The sequence below is a fragment of the Mesoplodon densirostris genome, chromosome 4 (genome assembly GCF_025265405.1).
Source record: "Mesoplodon densirostris isolate mMesDen1 chromosome 4, mMesDen1 primary haplotype, whole genome shotgun sequence".
Taxonomy (NCBI): domain Eukaryota; kingdom Metazoa; phylum Chordata; class Mammalia; order Artiodactyla; family Ziphiidae; genus Mesoplodon; species Mesoplodon densirostris.
In genome coordinates this window covers 133819774-133836938 of record NC_082664.1, presented here as the reverse complement: position 1 = coordinate 133836938, position 17165 = coordinate 133819774, and the positions used below count along the sequence as shown (strand labels likewise).

At 40.3% G+C, this 17165-nt stretch overlaps 1 protein-coding gene across 5 annotated transcripts in view; it reads left to right on the top strand.

Annotated features, from left to right (window-relative positions):
• FAM81A (family with sequence similarity 81 member A) overlaps positions 1-17165 on the top strand; it is a 134688-nt gene that overhangs the window by 106854 nt on the left and 10669 nt on the right. For all 5 annotated transcript variants that reach the window (XM_060097265.1, XM_060097267.1, XM_060097264.1 and 2 more), the window contains exons 5-6: positions 11669-11798; positions 13878-13984. In XM_060097265.1, coding sequence (XP_059953248.1) covers positions 11669-11798; positions 13878-13984 — 237 coding nt within the window. The remainder of the gene's footprint in view (positions 1-11668; positions 11799-13877; positions 13985-17165) is intronic.

Genomic DNA, 17165 nt, shown 5'->3' with positions numbered 1-17165 from the left:
ATAAAATAGAAAATTATAACAATTTACTATAACGAATGTTATGTGAATGTGGTCTCTCTCAAAATATCTTATTGTACTGTATTCACCTATGTAAGGTTGCAAGATTATAAAATGCCGATGTGAAGAGATAAAGTAAGGTGAATGACATAGGCATTATGTGCGTCATTGCCTTTTCAATGCCATATGCCACCATCTCATAAGCTGTAAGAGGAGATCTGCCTAAGCACGGTGCCCAAGTCATGTCTGTTGCTAGACCTTCGGGACTCTGTTCTGGACTCTGACCACCTCCCTGCCATCATTGATCAGATAGCCAAGTGACAGAGTCATTCTGCCACCTGATGGCCACAACCAAGAACTGTACCTGGGAGATAACAGCTGCCCAAAGACGCGAAAAGGGAAAGTTTGCAATGAGTGCATTATCGGTTCGTCTATAATATACTTCAGGATGAAACAGGACAACTGGTCAGATTCACTGCAAATTCTTGTTTAACTAAAGCAGCTGAGTCACACACGCAGCTATATTCAAGCTCCGAGGCTGCCTTTTATGAGTGTGTTTCTAGAAAAGAGAAGAATGATGTCTTTGATTCAATACTAGCTGAGAGAGTAATATTGCTTATCCTTTTATATATATATATATATATATATATATACTTGAAATAATTTTAAACTTATAGAAAACTTGCAAGATTTACCAATTGTTAGCATTTTACTTACTCTATCATTATTACAAGTAACTTACTCTATTATTCTTTTTTGTTTGTTTGTTTTGTTTTATTTATTTATTTATTTTTATTTTTTCGCTTTATAACAAATTTAATCAGTTATACATATACATATGTTCCCATATCCCCTCCCTTTTGCGTCTCCCTCCCACCCTCCCTATCCCGCCCCTCCAGGCGGTCACAAAGCACCGAGCTGATCTCCCTGTGCTATGCGGCCGCTTCCCGCTAGCTATCTACCTTACGTTTGGTAGTGTATATATGTCCATGCCGCTCTTTCACTTTGTCACAGCTTACCCTTCCCCCTCCCCATATCCTCAAGTCCATTCTCTAGTAGGTCTGTGTCTTTATTCCTGTCTTACCCCTATGTTCTTCATGACATTTTTTTTTCTTAAATTCCATATATATGTGTCAGCATACAGTATTTGTCTTTCTCTTTCTGACTTACTTCACTCTGTATGACAGGCTCTAGGTCCATCCACCTCATTACAAATAGCTCAATTTCGTTTCTTTTTATGGCTGAGTAATATTCCATTGTATATATGTGCCACATCTTCTTTACCCATTCATCCGATGATGGACACTTAGGTTGCTTCCATCTCCGGGCTATTGTAAATAGGGCTGCTATGAACATTTTGGTACATGTCTCTTTTTGAATTATGGTTTTCTCAGGGTATATGCCCAGTAGTGGGATTGCTGGGTCATATGGTAGTTCTATTTGTAGTTTTTTAAGGAACCTCCATACCGTTCTCCATAGTGGCTGTACCAATTCACATTCCCACCAGCAGTGCAAGAGTGTTCCCTTTTCTCCACACCCTCTCCAGCATTTATTGTTTCTAGATTTTTTGATGATGGCCATTCTGACTGGTGTGAGATGATATCTCATTGTAGTTTTGATTTGCATTTCTCTAATGAGTAAAGATGTTGAGCATCCTTTCATGTGTTTGTTGGTAGTCTGTATATCTTCTGTGGAGAAATGTCTATTTAGGTCTTCTGCCCATTTTTGGATTGGGTTGTTTGTTTTTCTGTTATTGAGCTGCGTGAGCTCCTTATAAATTTTGGAGATTAATCCTTTGTCAGTTGCTTCATTTGCAAATATTTTCTCCCATTCTGAGGGTTGTCTTTTGGTCTTGTTTATGGTTTCCTTTGCTGTGCAAAAGCTTTGAAGTTTCATTAGGTCCCATGTGTTTATTTTTGTCTTTATTTCCATTTCTCTAGGAGGTGGGTCAAAAAGGATCTTGCTGTGATTTATGTCATAGAGTGTTCTGCCTATGTTTTCCTCTAAGAGTTTGATAGTGTCTGGCCTTACATTTAGGTCTTTAATCCATTTTGAGCTTATTTTTGTGTATGGTGTTAGGGAGTGATCTAATCTCATACTTTTACATGTCCCTGTCCATTTTACTTACTCTATCATTATTACAAGTAACTTACTCTATTATTCTTTCAAAAAGAAATTTTTTCCTGAAACATTTGAGAATACATTGTTATTAACCTAAGAAAACCACAGTTGATTTCACTGTGTATATTTCCTGATGGGAGGCTTTGGTATCACACCCTGTGTCCCTCCCTGCATCCCCTGCCTACCCTGCCCTTGTACTTATAAAGGAACAGAAATGGTATATGCTTGTGATAAACAGTCAGAAATACTATGAAATACATGAAGTAGAAGAATGGAGGCTCACCAGCTCCTAGCTCTATTTTACTTCTTAGAGGTAATTAATGTTAACAGTTTGGTATCTGTCCTTTTAGACTTTTCTCATACATAATTATAATTTATCACTACAGTAATGTAATGATTTGCAGTGTAATAATTACCTAACAGTGGGATTTTAATTTTACAAAGTATTCTACATGCTATTCTGCCACTTGTTTCTACATAACAATATACTGTGGGCCTCCTTCTAGTATGCACACAGATCTGGCATACTTTTTAATTGGATAGAGAGTATTCTGCTATATGTATGTACCATGTTTGAATGTATTTAGCCACTCCTGTGTTAATGGAAATTTATGTAGTAGTATTTGTGTTTCCAAGTGAGACAAAATGTGAAAGCCAAGCTATAGCTAATGCAAATGTGTGAGCCATGAGCTTCAGGATCATTCTGAGACCTTTTCAAGTAACTTCTTCAAACATAGTCTGTCCCTTGAACAGCTTTGTAAAGATGGTGAACTGGTCTGATGTAGTGATACCTGACAGTTTCTAGCCAATAATCTTCTATTTGGATTGGAAAATAATGCCTTTCTGTAATATGTTAAAACCTCAGATTTCCCCAAATACGATTTAAGTAATGTTTTGCTTAAAAATTGTGAACTCAAAAGTAAAAAGAAGGGTTTGTATTTGGTGGTGTTTTTAACCAGCATTTGTGAAGTGGGGATGATTTGTGAGGAGTAAATGAACTAATATATGTCATGTATCTTGTACAGTGCATGGTACGTAGTACTATTCCTTAGAGTCATTCATTTGCAAATATTTATTGAGCCCCTACTACATGCAAGGCAATGTGCTAGGCACTAGGGTTTTAGTGATGAAAAAGTCAGTTGTCCTTCTTCCTTAAATGTAGCTTATATTCTTTCTAGCAGGAGAGAGAGACATTAAATGAATTATTGCAAAATAATTATTTTATTTCACTTATGATTCTGATTTGTAGATTTGGGGGGCATTCTGTAGAAATGATATCATCTACAAATAATGACAATTTAATTTCTTCTTTTCTGATCCTCATATCCTTAGTCTCTTTTTCTTGTCATCTTGTACAGGCTAAAATCTTCAATACAGTTAAGTAGAAATTGTGGTAGTGGGCATCTTTCTCTGGTTTTCAGCTTTAATGAGAATACCGCCAGAGGTTTTCCATTTTTGGGTGATAATCAAACATGGATTTATCAGATTCAGTATGTTTTCTTACATTCCAAATTTACTAAGAATCTTTATAATTTGCATTGAGTTTTCTCAAATGTTTTTTGCATCTGTTCAAATCATCAGATAATTTTTCTCTCTTAATCTGTTAATGTAAATTTAGCAAGGTGGCTATATATATTAATGTACAAAGGTCAGTTTCCTTACTGTAAACTAATAGCAAACAACTAGAAAACATACTTAAAATGAAGATACCATTTAAAATAAAATCAGAGAATGTGTAATTACGCATAGATCTAACAAAAATTATTCAAGACTTCTTGAAAATTTTTTAAAATTTGATTAAGAAATAATAAGAGGGGCTTCCCTGGTGGCACAGTGGTTGAGAATCTGCCTGACAATGCAGGGGGCACAGGTTCAATCCCTGGTCTGGGAAGATCCTACGTGCTGTGGAGCAGCTAAGCCCATGCGCCACAGCTACTGAACCTGTGTGCCACAACTACTGAAGCCCACACGCCTAGAGCCCATGCTCCACAACAAGAGAAGCCACCACAGTGAGAAGCCCGCACACCGCAATGAAGAGTAGCCCCTGCGCGCCGCAACTAGAGAAAGCCTGTGTGCAGCAACAAAGACCCAACGCAGCCAAAAATAAATAAATAAATTTATTTTTAAAAAAAGAAAAAAATAATAAGAAAACATTAGTAAATAGAAATGGGTATTATATTCAAGGGTAGGAAATCTTAATATCTTTAAAAGTATCAGTTTTCACAAATTAATTTTTAGAATCAATGGAATTCCAATTAGAATTCAGAGTTTTACAGAGAAACTTGATAAGATGATCCTAATGTTTATATGTCAGGGTTAAGAGTAAAAAATATCCAGGACACTTCTGAAGATGACCAAGGAGGGGAGTATTGCCCTACCAGATGATAGCAAGACTTGTTACGAAACTACCGTAATTAAGATGGTATGTTGTTGGCTTAGGGATAGAGAAACTGAACAATGGAATAGGATAGAAAGTCTAGAAATCGAACCACACATGCCTGGGACTTTGGTATATGTGATAGATGGCACAGCAGATCAGTGGAGAAAGGAGGGATTGTTCTGTAGATGGAGCTAGAAAATTTATTATCCATATCAAAAAAGATCCTTTTTTTCCTGCCTCACACCAGGTACAAAATCCACTCCAGATGAGTAAAGGACTTAAATGCTAAACATAAGACTTAAAACTTTTAATAGAAGTATATGGATGGATATATTTTAGGCCAGCGGTCCCCAACCTTTTTGGCACCAGGGACCAGTTTTGTGGAAGACAGTTTTTCCACGGACCGGGGCGGAGGGGGGATGGTTTAGGGATGATTCAAGCACATTACATTTCTTGTGCACTTTATTTCTATTATTATTACATTGTAATGTATAATGAAATAATTATACAACTCACCATAATGCAGAATCAGTGGGAGCCCTGAGTTTGTTTTCCGGCAACTAGATGGTCCCATCTGGGGATGATGGGAGACAGTGACACCCGAAGTGTGTTGCTTATGTCTAGTCTACTCCATAATCTTGTTTTGGTTGCTGTCACTGCAGAAAACTCTGCAGGATGTTGGAAATGGAAGCAGGCTTTTCAGTGCTTTTGTGGCAATCTCAGGCTATTCCGCTTTCACCTTAATCCAGACCATATGAAGTTGTCTCAGACATACTTTTAAGGCCACCATCATTTGCAGTCTCAAGAAGTTGATCCTCTTCTGGCATGGACAAAGTCGCTTCACCTGGCTTATTCACAAATGGGTCGCGGATCCATTCCTTCCCAGTTTGGGGGTATTTTGTGGTTGGGAGGTAATGCTCAAACTCTTCTGAAAGCTGAGATAGGTGATCATGCACCAGCTGGGGTAAAGAAGGCCCTGGCTCAGTCGCTTTCAAAATCTCTGCTAATGTTTGAAACATGTCAAAAATCCTAACGTTCACTCGTCGCCCCCATTATTCCAGTTTGGCTTTGAATGCAGCCACTTTATCTGCCAACTTGAACACAGTTGTGGTTCTCCCCTGAAGTGACAGATTGAGTTCGCTGAGCAGGTTGAATATTTCTCACAAGTAAGCAAGTTTTGTGACCCATTCTGTGTCACTGAAATGTACTGCCACTGCTGACTGTTTTTCTAAAATCTCTGGAGCGGCTCTCGTAACTCAAAAACTCTGGCCAGTGATCTACCCTTAGAAAGCCATCTCACTTCTGTGCATAAGAGAAGACGTCTGTGCCCTACGTCCATCTCCTCACAGAGCTGCGCGAACAGACGTGAGTTAAGGGCATGTACTTTAATGTGGTTGATCATTTTAATCACATCCTGCAAAACATTAAGTTCAGGTGACATTTTTCGGCTAGCCATCATTTCTCTATGGGTGACACAGTGTGTAGACTCACATTCAGAAGCGACCTCTTTGAGCTGAGTAGTGAAACCAGAAAGCTGTCCAGTCACGGCAGCCGCTCTGTCTTTGCATATACTGACACAAAATGACCAATTCAGTTTTCCTGATATGTAATCATTCAAAGACTCTAATAGTTCTGCAGCTGTGGTGTTGGTTGGCAACAAAAGTGCACATAACATATCCTCATGCACATCCTCCTGAAAAATGTATCGCACAAAAACAAGCATTGTTGCCTTGTTGTCAGCTTTGGTAGACTCATCAACCTGGATTGCATACCGTGGTGACTCATTAATCCTCTCTAACAGTTGTGCTTTAGTATCCTCTGCTGTTTCATCAGTTCGTCTAGTTATGGTGCTGCCGAAAGAGGAACACGTGCCACCTTTTGACCTGCAGCCTCTCCTAAAAGTTCACGACAGATGTCCTTAGCAGCAGGCAGGATCAACTCTTCAACAGTAGTAAAGGGCTTCTTAGCTTTAGCAATGCGGTTAGCCAATAAGAATGATGCTCTCAGTGATGATGTGCAGACACATTTGATGAAGTGGTGACCTTCAATAATTGCTTCTGTTCTTCGTGTTCATGTTTTTGTCTTTTGAAAAACTCCAAAGGCTTGTCTTTTAATGCAGGGTGCTTGGTCTCCATGTGGAGAAGCAGTTTGGAAGGTTTCGTGCCTTTGTTGGATAGCCAGTTGCCACGTATCATACAAAGCGGGCTTGGAGAATGTGAATCCCCTGTTGCGATGAACCCGTAATTTAAGTAGGACTCTTGGTATTTTCTTTTAAACGCAGCTTTCTTCTTGTTGGCAGTCTTAGAGGCTTCTGCTGTCTCATCACTGGGTCTTTGCAAAGAAGCTCTGCAGCAGTGTTTGTTTATTACTCGTTTTGGCTAGGGTTAGCTTGTGGGCTTACCAAAACTGTGACTGAGATAAGTGCACAGTGTGGGAAAGAGGCGTGGATGGAAGTGGTAAATAAAATAATGGGCGGGCCACGCGTGGACTAAAATAAGTGTTGGATTCTGACTTAAAGCCTGCCACCAGATGCAGCTCTACAATTGAAGTACATCAACTCACTTGCCACTGTAAAGCCTGCCACCAGATGCAGCTTAATTGTCACTTACCACTCAGTAATAGGTTTTTGTTAAATATATAAATTTATTTATTTATTTATTTATGGCTGCGTTGGGTCTTCCTTGATGCATGCAGGCTTTCTCTAGTTGCAACGAGCGGGGGCTACTCTTCATTGGGATGCGTGGGCTTCTCATTGCTGTGGCTTCTCTTGTTGTGGAGCACAGGCTCTAGGCCCGCCGGCTCAGTAGTTGTGGCCCACGGGCTTAGTTGCTCCGCACGGGCTTCGTTACTCCGTGGCATGTGCGATCTTCCCGGACCAGGGCTTGAACCCGTGTCCCCTGCATTGGCAGGTGGACTTATAACTGTGGCACCACCTGGGAAGCCCAGTAATAGGGTTTTGATATGAGTCTGCAAGCAGTTGATTTATTATGGTCTCTGTGTAGTCAAACCTCTCTGCTAATGATAATCTGTATTTGCAGCCACTCCCCAGAGCTAGCGTCACCGCTTCAGCTCCATCTCAGATCATCAGGCATTAGATTCTCATAAGGAGCGCGCAGCCTAGATCCCTCACATGCGCAGTTCACAGTAGGGTTTGCGCTTCTATGAGAATCTAATGCCGCTGCTGATCTGACAGGAGGTGGAGCTCAGGCGGTAATGCGAGCGATGCGGAGCGGCTGTAAATACAGATGAAGCTTCGCTCGCTCACCCGCCGCTCACCTTCTGCTGTGCAGCCTGGTTCCTACCAGGCCATGGACCAGTACTGGTCCGTGGCCCGGGGGTTGGGGGACCCCTGTTTTAGACCTTTAGGTAGTGGAGGATTTCTTATTGATATAAAAGGCATGGATGGATTTGATTATTTTAAAATTTAAAATGTTGCTCATCATTCTTAAAGAAGAAAATAAGAAGTTACAAATTGAGGAAGATATTGGATGGTAAAAGGTTAGTGTCAAGAATATATAAAGACCTCATACAAGTTAATAAGAATAATGCAAACAACCCAGTATAACAGTGGGTAAGAGACATGAACTGACATCTTACCAAAGAAGAAACACATATGGCCAATAAACCTGTGAAGAGATTCAACATCACTGGTTAATGTTGAAATGAAAATTTAAAAACATAACAATATATGCTTTTTTACACCCAGTTGATTGGCATCTGAAATATCTGACAATGCCAAGCATTAGAGAGGGTGCAGGTGCCTAGGATCTCTTACCCATTGCTAGTAGGAGTATAAATTAGTGGGGTCTGATATTACCTCCCAGTGTTGAACATACACATAGTCTGTGATCCATCAATTTCTGCCTGAGATACATGGTTGTACTTGTACCACAGGAGAGCATGTTCATAGCAGCATTGTTCACAATAGCAAAATCCCAAAATAACCCAAAGTGCCCATCAGTGGGAGTATGGACAAATAAATTGTAACAAACAGTAGAATGTTATACTATAGTTAAAATGAACAACTACAATGGCGTATAACAATATAGTTGAATCTTAGCAATAAGTGAAAACAATAAGTATCAAAATATTACATATGACATAATGGCTTTTTAGAAGTTGAATTCAACTAATGTACACATAACATACTTTCAAGAAATATATATATGTATGTATATATGTATATATACACACACATGCATATGTGTGTGTATGTGTGCAATATAGTCTTAAAAGGAGAACAAGGGAATGATGACAGGATTCAGAATAGGAGCAGTTATTAAAAAATAATTAACTGAATGAAGTGAGCCATGCATGGACTAATGATGAGAACGTGTCATGGAACAAGGATTAAGAGATTAATGATAATCATAATAATAGTAATAGTAATAATAATAAATGTTTATTATAAGAAGTTCAGTAAAAGAGAAATATGGGGCATCCTGAAAGTGTGTACTTGCTGTACATGATCTACTCTGGGGGCTCCAGGAAGGCTTCCATAAGGAACTGACTTGTGTGCTTAGCTTGAGGGATGAATAGTAACTAAGCAGGTGAAAAGGTCAGGGAAGAACACTGCAGATGGAGAGAACAGCCTGCATCAAGGCCTTGAAGTGGGAAGGAGTGACATAAGTTCAAAGCCCTGAAGTGTAATCAGTGTGGCTGAGGGCAGAGGAAAAAAGGGGACAGAATATAGGAGATGATGCAGGGAGGTAAGTGGGTTGGGACCAACTCTTTCTGAGCGTTTTAAAGGATTTTCGTTTTATCCTAAAACAGGAAATTGTTCAAGGAATTTATACAGAATTTAATTAGTTTGATTTTTCTTTGCTCACACTTTTGTTTCTTTGGGGTTAATACCTAGATTGAAAGATACATAGAAATATATTCATGTTTCAAGATTTGGGGTATATACTGCCAAGTTGCCCTCAAGAAAGCTTATAAAATATACTTTTCCACCTACAGTGTGCGATATAGCATGATTGTACAAATGCCAGCATGGAACATTAAACATTAAAAAAGATTTCCAGTATAGAAGGATAGTGACATAATTGTTGCTTTGTGTCTATTTTATTATGAACATTGAAATTTAGAAAGTGCATATATGCAGTTTGTCACATTGTGTTTTAAAATATTAAAAAATATTTTAGTCAATATTAAACATTTTTTTATCCTAATACTTTTTTTTTCTGTTACTTCCAAAAAGGACTGTAGCATTTTAGCCAAATGATTAAGCTAAACAAGTTGTTCAATTTAGAGAAAATGTGATTCAATACCAAGTAAGGACTCAAGAAGTTTAGTTTAGTTTAGAAGTTGAATTCAACTAATGGAATAACTGAACTGGTAGTTTACTTTCTTCAGAGTCTACAAAACAATAAATTTTCCAAAATTTTTCTCAGTTTGCTCACTGTTGTTTCTTACATCCTACTCCTTCTCTCTGGGTGTTCTTTTCTTCTTACTGAAGTGTATTATTTAATGACTTTTTCAGTATGGCTGTGTGGGTGATACATTTCTTAATCTTTGTATGTCTAAAACTGTCTTTATTTTGTACTTATTCTTGCATGATAGGTTGTTTCCGCTCAATCCTTAGAAGCTGTTTCTGCAACATCTTACGATATTTATTGTCTTCTGATATCTACTGTCTTCTGATATCAACTGTGTGCTGTCAATCTTACAGTCAGTCAAAAAAGTCATTTTGTCTTTAGTCTCTGGTAGCTTTAAAAATTTTTATCTTTATCATGGGTTATCTGAATTTCACCAGGCTCTGTTTATTTTTACTTATGCCGCTTTGTATTCATTGAATACTTTAAAACACATGTCTTTTTTCAGTTTTAGAACGTTGTCAGCACTCACACCTCAAATATTGCTTTTTTGCCCTTCTCTCCATTGTTTCTTTTGGGACTTCTCAACCTCCCTTTGACTGATGTTAGCATCTCTTTATTTGTCCTCCATCTTTCTTAACTATTTTTTCATGTTTTGAATCTCTGTCTGTCTTTGCTGCATTCTGAGTGAGCTCCTTGCTACTATCTTCTAATTCACTGATTTTATCTTCAATCATGTCCAGTCATGTTTGTCAGCTCTATTAAGAAAACTGTTTAGCTTATTTCTAGGATTTCTCATTTTTTTCTCTTAACCCCTGATTCTTTTTTCATCTCTGCTTTTTAAAAAAATAGTTTAGAGTTCTCTTGATGGATGTTAATCTATCTTTGATTGTTGAGTACTTTAAACATTTGTATTTTAAGCTCATCTGATCCCAGGCCATACATGTGAGTTGAAGGAAACTGGCAGTAGTAAGAGTAGAGGCCACAGGAGTCTGGGCTCCTCTAATTGACTTATGCCTTTAGGACGGTTAAGCCTGACGTCTATATCTCCCTTTCCCTCCAAGACGGAGTGCTGCCCATACGCCCACCTCTATGGCTTGGTGTTCATGATGGGCTGCCCAGATTGCATGGTCACTCAGTGACCCCTGCTTAGGCATGCAGTCTCTCCTGGAGCCCAGTAGCAAGCTGGCTCCTCCTTCTCAAAGCAGGAATGATTGTGTTGGAACAGGGCATGACTTTGCTCTCAATTCCTGGGGGGTCATTCTGTGACTCTGCCGTTAGGGTTTGACAGAGGCTTCATAACCCAGCTTATCTGCCGCAGAAACTTTGGGCACCTTTGGAACTGCCAAGCTGTAAGGCTCAAGGGCAGAGCAGCTGGGACCAGCTGTAGAGCCTCCTGCTCTGAACCACACTCAAAGCATACAGCCTTACAGGTGGTTTGGTAAAAGGTTAGGAATCGTACTTTCAAGTGTAGTAGAAGTTGCCTCCAAAATCCAGAGAGGCCCCGAACCTGAGAGGGCGGAAGTGGTACTACAGAGCGACAGACCACATCTGGCTCACTGTGTAAGCTTTTATAATTGGGCTCTCACTGCATATTCAGTTTTGTACTTGTGAGCATTGTAAAGACTTTGTTGCTTTGATGGTTACATCTCTAGTCTTATTAAGCAACATCCCTGTGGTTTAACTTAAAAACCATAATGAGAGCAGCTCCCCGAATTCATTCAGAACTCTGTTAAAAGGCATGTTTCATAGTGCAGTTTCTTCGAGTGGGGCCATGCACTTTATAGTGTGTAAGGAAGCTTTAGCGCGTGTTGAAGACTTTGATAAGAGTTATCTTTGTCGTTTGCCCGGATAGGTGTGACGCCAGCATAGCCAGACTCTCTGCTGAGCACAAAACGACCTATGAGGGGCTCCAGCACTTGAACAAAGAGCAGCAAGCTGCCAAGCTGATCTTGGAAACGAAAATCAAAGATGCAGAGGGACAGGTATGACCTGTTTCAGGTACCTTTTTGAAAGTGAGTATTTGTTCTTATCGAAGAATAACATGGTGTTGAGTATTTCCTGCATGAGAAACTAGGTAGGGCACCCAGCATGAGCATCCCTTTTCTTCTTCCTCCTTCTGTTTCACTGGAGGGGCCCTTTGTAAGTATGCGACCAAAATGCCAAGATTTTTCAGTACAATCCTAATTTTAAAGATTCTTTCTCCTCATTCTTCAAACAATTAACATGTTCCAAAAATTCTAAATTGTATCTCCAAAACTACTTCTTACACACATAAGTGATCAAAGCATTGTTTTACAGGGCACTCGTCCCAGTTGGGGTTCAGGAAATAGATACTTTATTCATGAGACTTATGGACTACCTCATCACATAGTTTGTATGTGGGAAAAGATTAAAACAAAGCTAGAGGGCTTCCCTGGTGGCGCAGTGGTTGAGAGTCCGCCTGCCGATGCAGGGGACACGGGTTCGAGCCCCGGTCTGGGAAGATCCCACATGCCGCGGAGTGGCTAGGCCTGTGAGCCATGGCCGCTGAGCCTGCGCGTCTGGAGCCTGTGTTCTGCAATGCTCGGTCACTAACAGTGAGAGGCCCGCGTAACGCAAAAAAAACCCCCCAAAAAACACAAAAAAACAAAGCTAGAGAGTAGGCTGGCTAATAAATTTCAGAGTATTCCACCTTGCAATTCACAGATTAATTTCTCAAAGCAAAACTCTTGGCATTTCACAGTTTTTTTTTTGGCTTCTTAGAAGTTCCCCTTTGCCATAATGGGGCCTATCTTCTAGGACTTTCCCTACAGTGTCTGCCTTACTTGCTATTCTTCATTTAAAGAGAGACTGTTCGATAAAATGGGGTATCTAGTCAATTTACTGGGTTAAACATACTTGTGTGCTAGCTACCTCTGATAAGGATCTAAAGCTACTTATGTAAAAAATAGTTATTATAAAACCTTGAAAAAAAGAATAAAATGAAATAAGTCCAATAATTTTCTCTAAAGAAATGTGAGGACAGAATTATCAGATCAGAAAATAGATGCTAAGGAAATACTAAGCTTTCTAGTAGCCAAAATACTAAGCTTTCTAGTAAAAAACATATAGAAATCCATAAAAAGAGACATAATTTTTCTTTGCTTCGGATCTGATAAGTACTTATTCCGTGAATCTCGAATTAAGGAACATTGAACATCAGAATTTTTGGAGAAAATAAAGGCATTTCATAAAGGGCTAGTTTTGTATTATTCAATACATTTTAGTAAGAAGGGAAATGGATAGGTAGTGGGACAAAGGAGTGAGAGGGGTTATAGTTTAAAAATTATATATTCTGGTAACTTAACTTGATACGGAGGTAAATCTGGGACCTTGATGGAATTTGTAAGTGATAAGAATTCCATTCTGTGATTAGCAACCACACTAATGGTAGCACATTAGCAACCACACATATGCCAGCAGGGGGAAGTAGTGCTCCTGGGCAGAAGCTGGGCTTGCTCATCAGAGACCTGTAGTTAAGTGCTCAGTGCATGATGAATATTTTGGCAGTGCTACTGGTCTTTCTCTTTTTTTTGGCTGTGCCACGCAGCTTGTGGGATTTCAGTTCCCTGACCAGAGAATGAACCTGGGCCACGGCAGTGAAAGCCCAGAATCCTAACCACTAGGCCACCAGGGAATTCCTCTGGTCTTGATTTTTTTTTTTTTTTTTTTTTTTTTTGCGGTATGCGGGCCTCTCCCGTTGGGGAGCACAGGCTCCGGACACGCAGGCTCAGCAGCTGTGGCTCACAGGCCCAGCCGCTCCGTGGCATGTGGGATCTTCCTGGACCGGGGCATGAACCCATGTCCCCTGCATCGGCAGGTGGACTCTTAACCACTGCGCCACCAGGGAAGCCCCTGGTCTTGATTTTTGGTGGGTGTGTATAAAAGAAAATGGAAGTGGAGAGATGAGGTGGACTCCTAAATGAATTTATGAAATTAGATTGAATTTAATGCCATTGACTAGAATACAGCTCCCTAATGTTTTCTGCAATTACCTCTGAAAAGGTTTGATATGACATTTACAAGCGAAGTTTCTTTTCCAGATTTCTCAGCTTTTGAACAGAGTGGACTTGTCGATATCCGAGCAAAGCACCAAACTGAAGATGTCCCACAGAGACAGTAACCACCAGCTTCAGCTTTTGGATACTAAGTGAGTCATCAACTTAGAAACATCGGTTTTGGTTGAAGTTCTTCATGAGCTTACTCAATACTATAATTTTTTCCCTTTTGGTTTTTATTTATTGCACAAACAAAGTGAAAACCATAATGGAAGTTCACAGGAAAATTTCCATGTAGCCTGTTGCCACTTTACCTTCCTAACTATTGTTTTTAGTGATTGGATAATAACCCATCTGTTTATCCAACCAATATTTCTTGAATATGGCCTAGGTGCTGAGGATCCAGTAATGAAGAAAAACAGGCTCTGTTATTATCCTTGTGGAGTTGATAGTCTAGGAAGCTGATGAGTATTAATCGAAAAATGACCTAAATATATAGCACACTCAATATGGTGCATGCTGTATTATCACTAATAGTGGTAAGTGCTTTGAAGGAAAGATACATGGTTGCGGTACGCTGAATAATGGTTTCTCCAAATATCTCCACGTCCTAATCCCTGTGAATATTATATGGCAAACAGGGACTTTGCAAATGTGATTAGATTAAAGATCTTCAGATGAGTAGATGATACAGTGTTATCTATGTAAACCCGATGTAATAGTCCCTAGAGTCCCTATAAGAGGGAGGCAGGAGGGTCAGAATCAGGAGAGAAGGCCATGTGACAACAGAAGAGGAGATTGGAGTGTGATGTGCTATGAAGATGGGGGAGGGGGCCATGAGCTATGGAAGACAGGCGGCCACTAGGGGCTTAAAAAGGCGAGGAAACTCTTCTCCCCTCAGAGCCTCCAGAAGGGACCACCTCTGCTCCAGTGAAAACTGATTTCAGACTTCTGGACTTCAGAACCAAAAGGGAATGTCTGTGTTGTTTTAAGCCACCAAGTGTGTGGTGACGTGTCACAGTAGCCGTGGGAAGCTAGTATGGTGGTGCTGTGAGAATGAGTAACAGAAGCCTGGTTGTGGGACCTTCCGGAGGAGGCAATGTTGGGAGTGAGAGCTGAAGCACGAATGGCATTCATGAGGGAAAGAGTGAGGTGAAGACACAGGAGATGGAATAGCCCGTCGCGGGAGGCATGTGACATGAAGGAAACTGCAGGGTGCAGAGGGCGCTGAACAGAGCGTGCTGGTGGGGAATGAGGCTGGAGAGGAGGTGGGCCAGCATGCAGGGCCCTGTACACAGTGTTCAGGACATCTTGTTTCTTTCCCTGGAGCAACAAGGAGCCGTTGGAGGATTTTAAGCAGATAGGGTGATATAGTCAGATGTGTATGTTATTTTTTTTAAATGGCCTTGATTGCAGTTGGAAGATGGATCACAGGGGCTGAAGCAGAGATGGGGACGTCGGCTGGTGGGGGGCATTGTTGCAGGCGTCTAGGGGAGAGAGGTCTGCACCTAGGGGCTGCTGAGCTGTCTAGTTAGGACCCTCTAATGTGTTATACTTTGCATTGTGCTTTAGTGACACTTTAAACTGGACTTGCCCCCAGTGAAACTCATCTGCTGCTCTTCTGCTTAGTCACAGAACCATACACGTTTCCCTGTCATGAATCTTCATGAGCTTGGCATTTTCCTGCCAGAGCAGAGCCAGTAGTGACCATATATGTGTATGTGTGTGTTTGTTTGTGTATTTGACTTATTATATTTTTTTAAAGATGACTTCAGTATGGAACTTTGTTAGAGGCTTGTGGAAGTTTTAAATTTATTATTCTCCTGGTTCTTGTATCTCATTCTCTCCATGCTTAATGCCATTTTAGGGTTATTGCTGATTTAACAGGAATTCTCTTATGAAAACCATGTTTCCTTTCCTCTAATTATCTGTATTTATATCATTACTGAGTTACGTCACTCTTTCTCATAGATTCTGCAATCTTGCCAAGTACAGAGAGATCTCCCATCCCCTTCCTTCCATTGCACAGGAAGAAAATAAATATCTTAGTATTTTTTCTTCCTTAGTAGATATTATTAGCAGTCATGACATCTTTATTTTTCTTCCTACAATTTAAAGTCCAGAAGTCTAGACACAAAGGCTGTTCACAGAGGTAAGGGGAACAAGCCTGGGGCCTGTGTAAGGTAGAAGGACAGATTAGAGACCCAAAAGGTAAAACCCTGGTTGGATGAACTAGGAGAAAAAAAAAATATCCCACAGAGACATCATAAGGAAACTTTCCTGTCGAAATCTTGATTCTGGGTACAAGGGTAAAAGGTATTCCTTGAAAATTCAGGACCACAGTACAACCTTTACGTGGATTTAGAGTTAGAATTCACATTACCCAAGCACCTTGAAGAAACCAGAATAAGTAATTTATCTTAGAATGAGCTTGATTTGGTAGTGGCCTGAGATGCCTGGCAGAAGCAAATGCAAATACTCAGTCTTCAAGTCTTCCCACAGACATGAAATTCCAAGGAACATGAATGTACAGTCAGAAGTTGTAGGCCAGGGGAGCTAAGATCCCATGCCTTGCGGCCAAAAAACCAAAACATAAAACAGAAGCAATATTGTCAAATTCAGTAAAGACTTTAAAAATGGTCCGCATCAGAAATTGTAGGCCAACACAAGGAAAAAAAATCACATAAGTAATAGAGTGAGAAGAAACAACAATAAGCAGAATCAGACTTCTAAATACTGCATATATAGGAATTCGTGGATAAAATGATGTGTGTGTATATATGTATGTATGTGTATGTGTGGGTATTCACACACATACACATTTTGAAGGTACAACTAAGGAATGAGAGCTTACCAAAAATGAACAGTCAGGGGAATTCCCTGGCGGTCCAGTGGTTAGGGCTCTGTGCTCTCACTGCTGAGGGCCTGGGTTCAAGCCCTGGTTGGGGAACTAAAATCCCACAAGTGACATGGTGTGGCCAGGAAAAAAACCAACAGAATTGACAAACAGCCAAATTGAGCTTTTAGAAAATATAATCATTGAAAATAAAATGTAACTTCTTGCCTCACCTGACCAGGGAGCCTGAACAGTGACCCAGATGGCCTTGGAGTCCAGCCTATAACCCTAGAAGTGGAGCCCAGCCTATGGCCCCACTTGATTGCCGAGCAGAGCCTTTGGCTTTGCCCAAACAAGGAACCCAACCAACAACTCCTCCTAAAAGCAGAACATACCCAGTGACCTTACCTGACTAGGGAGCCCAGAGAGCAACCCCACTCAACCACAGAGCTCAGCCTGCAGCTCCACCTGACTGCAGGGTACAGCTGGTGGCCCTG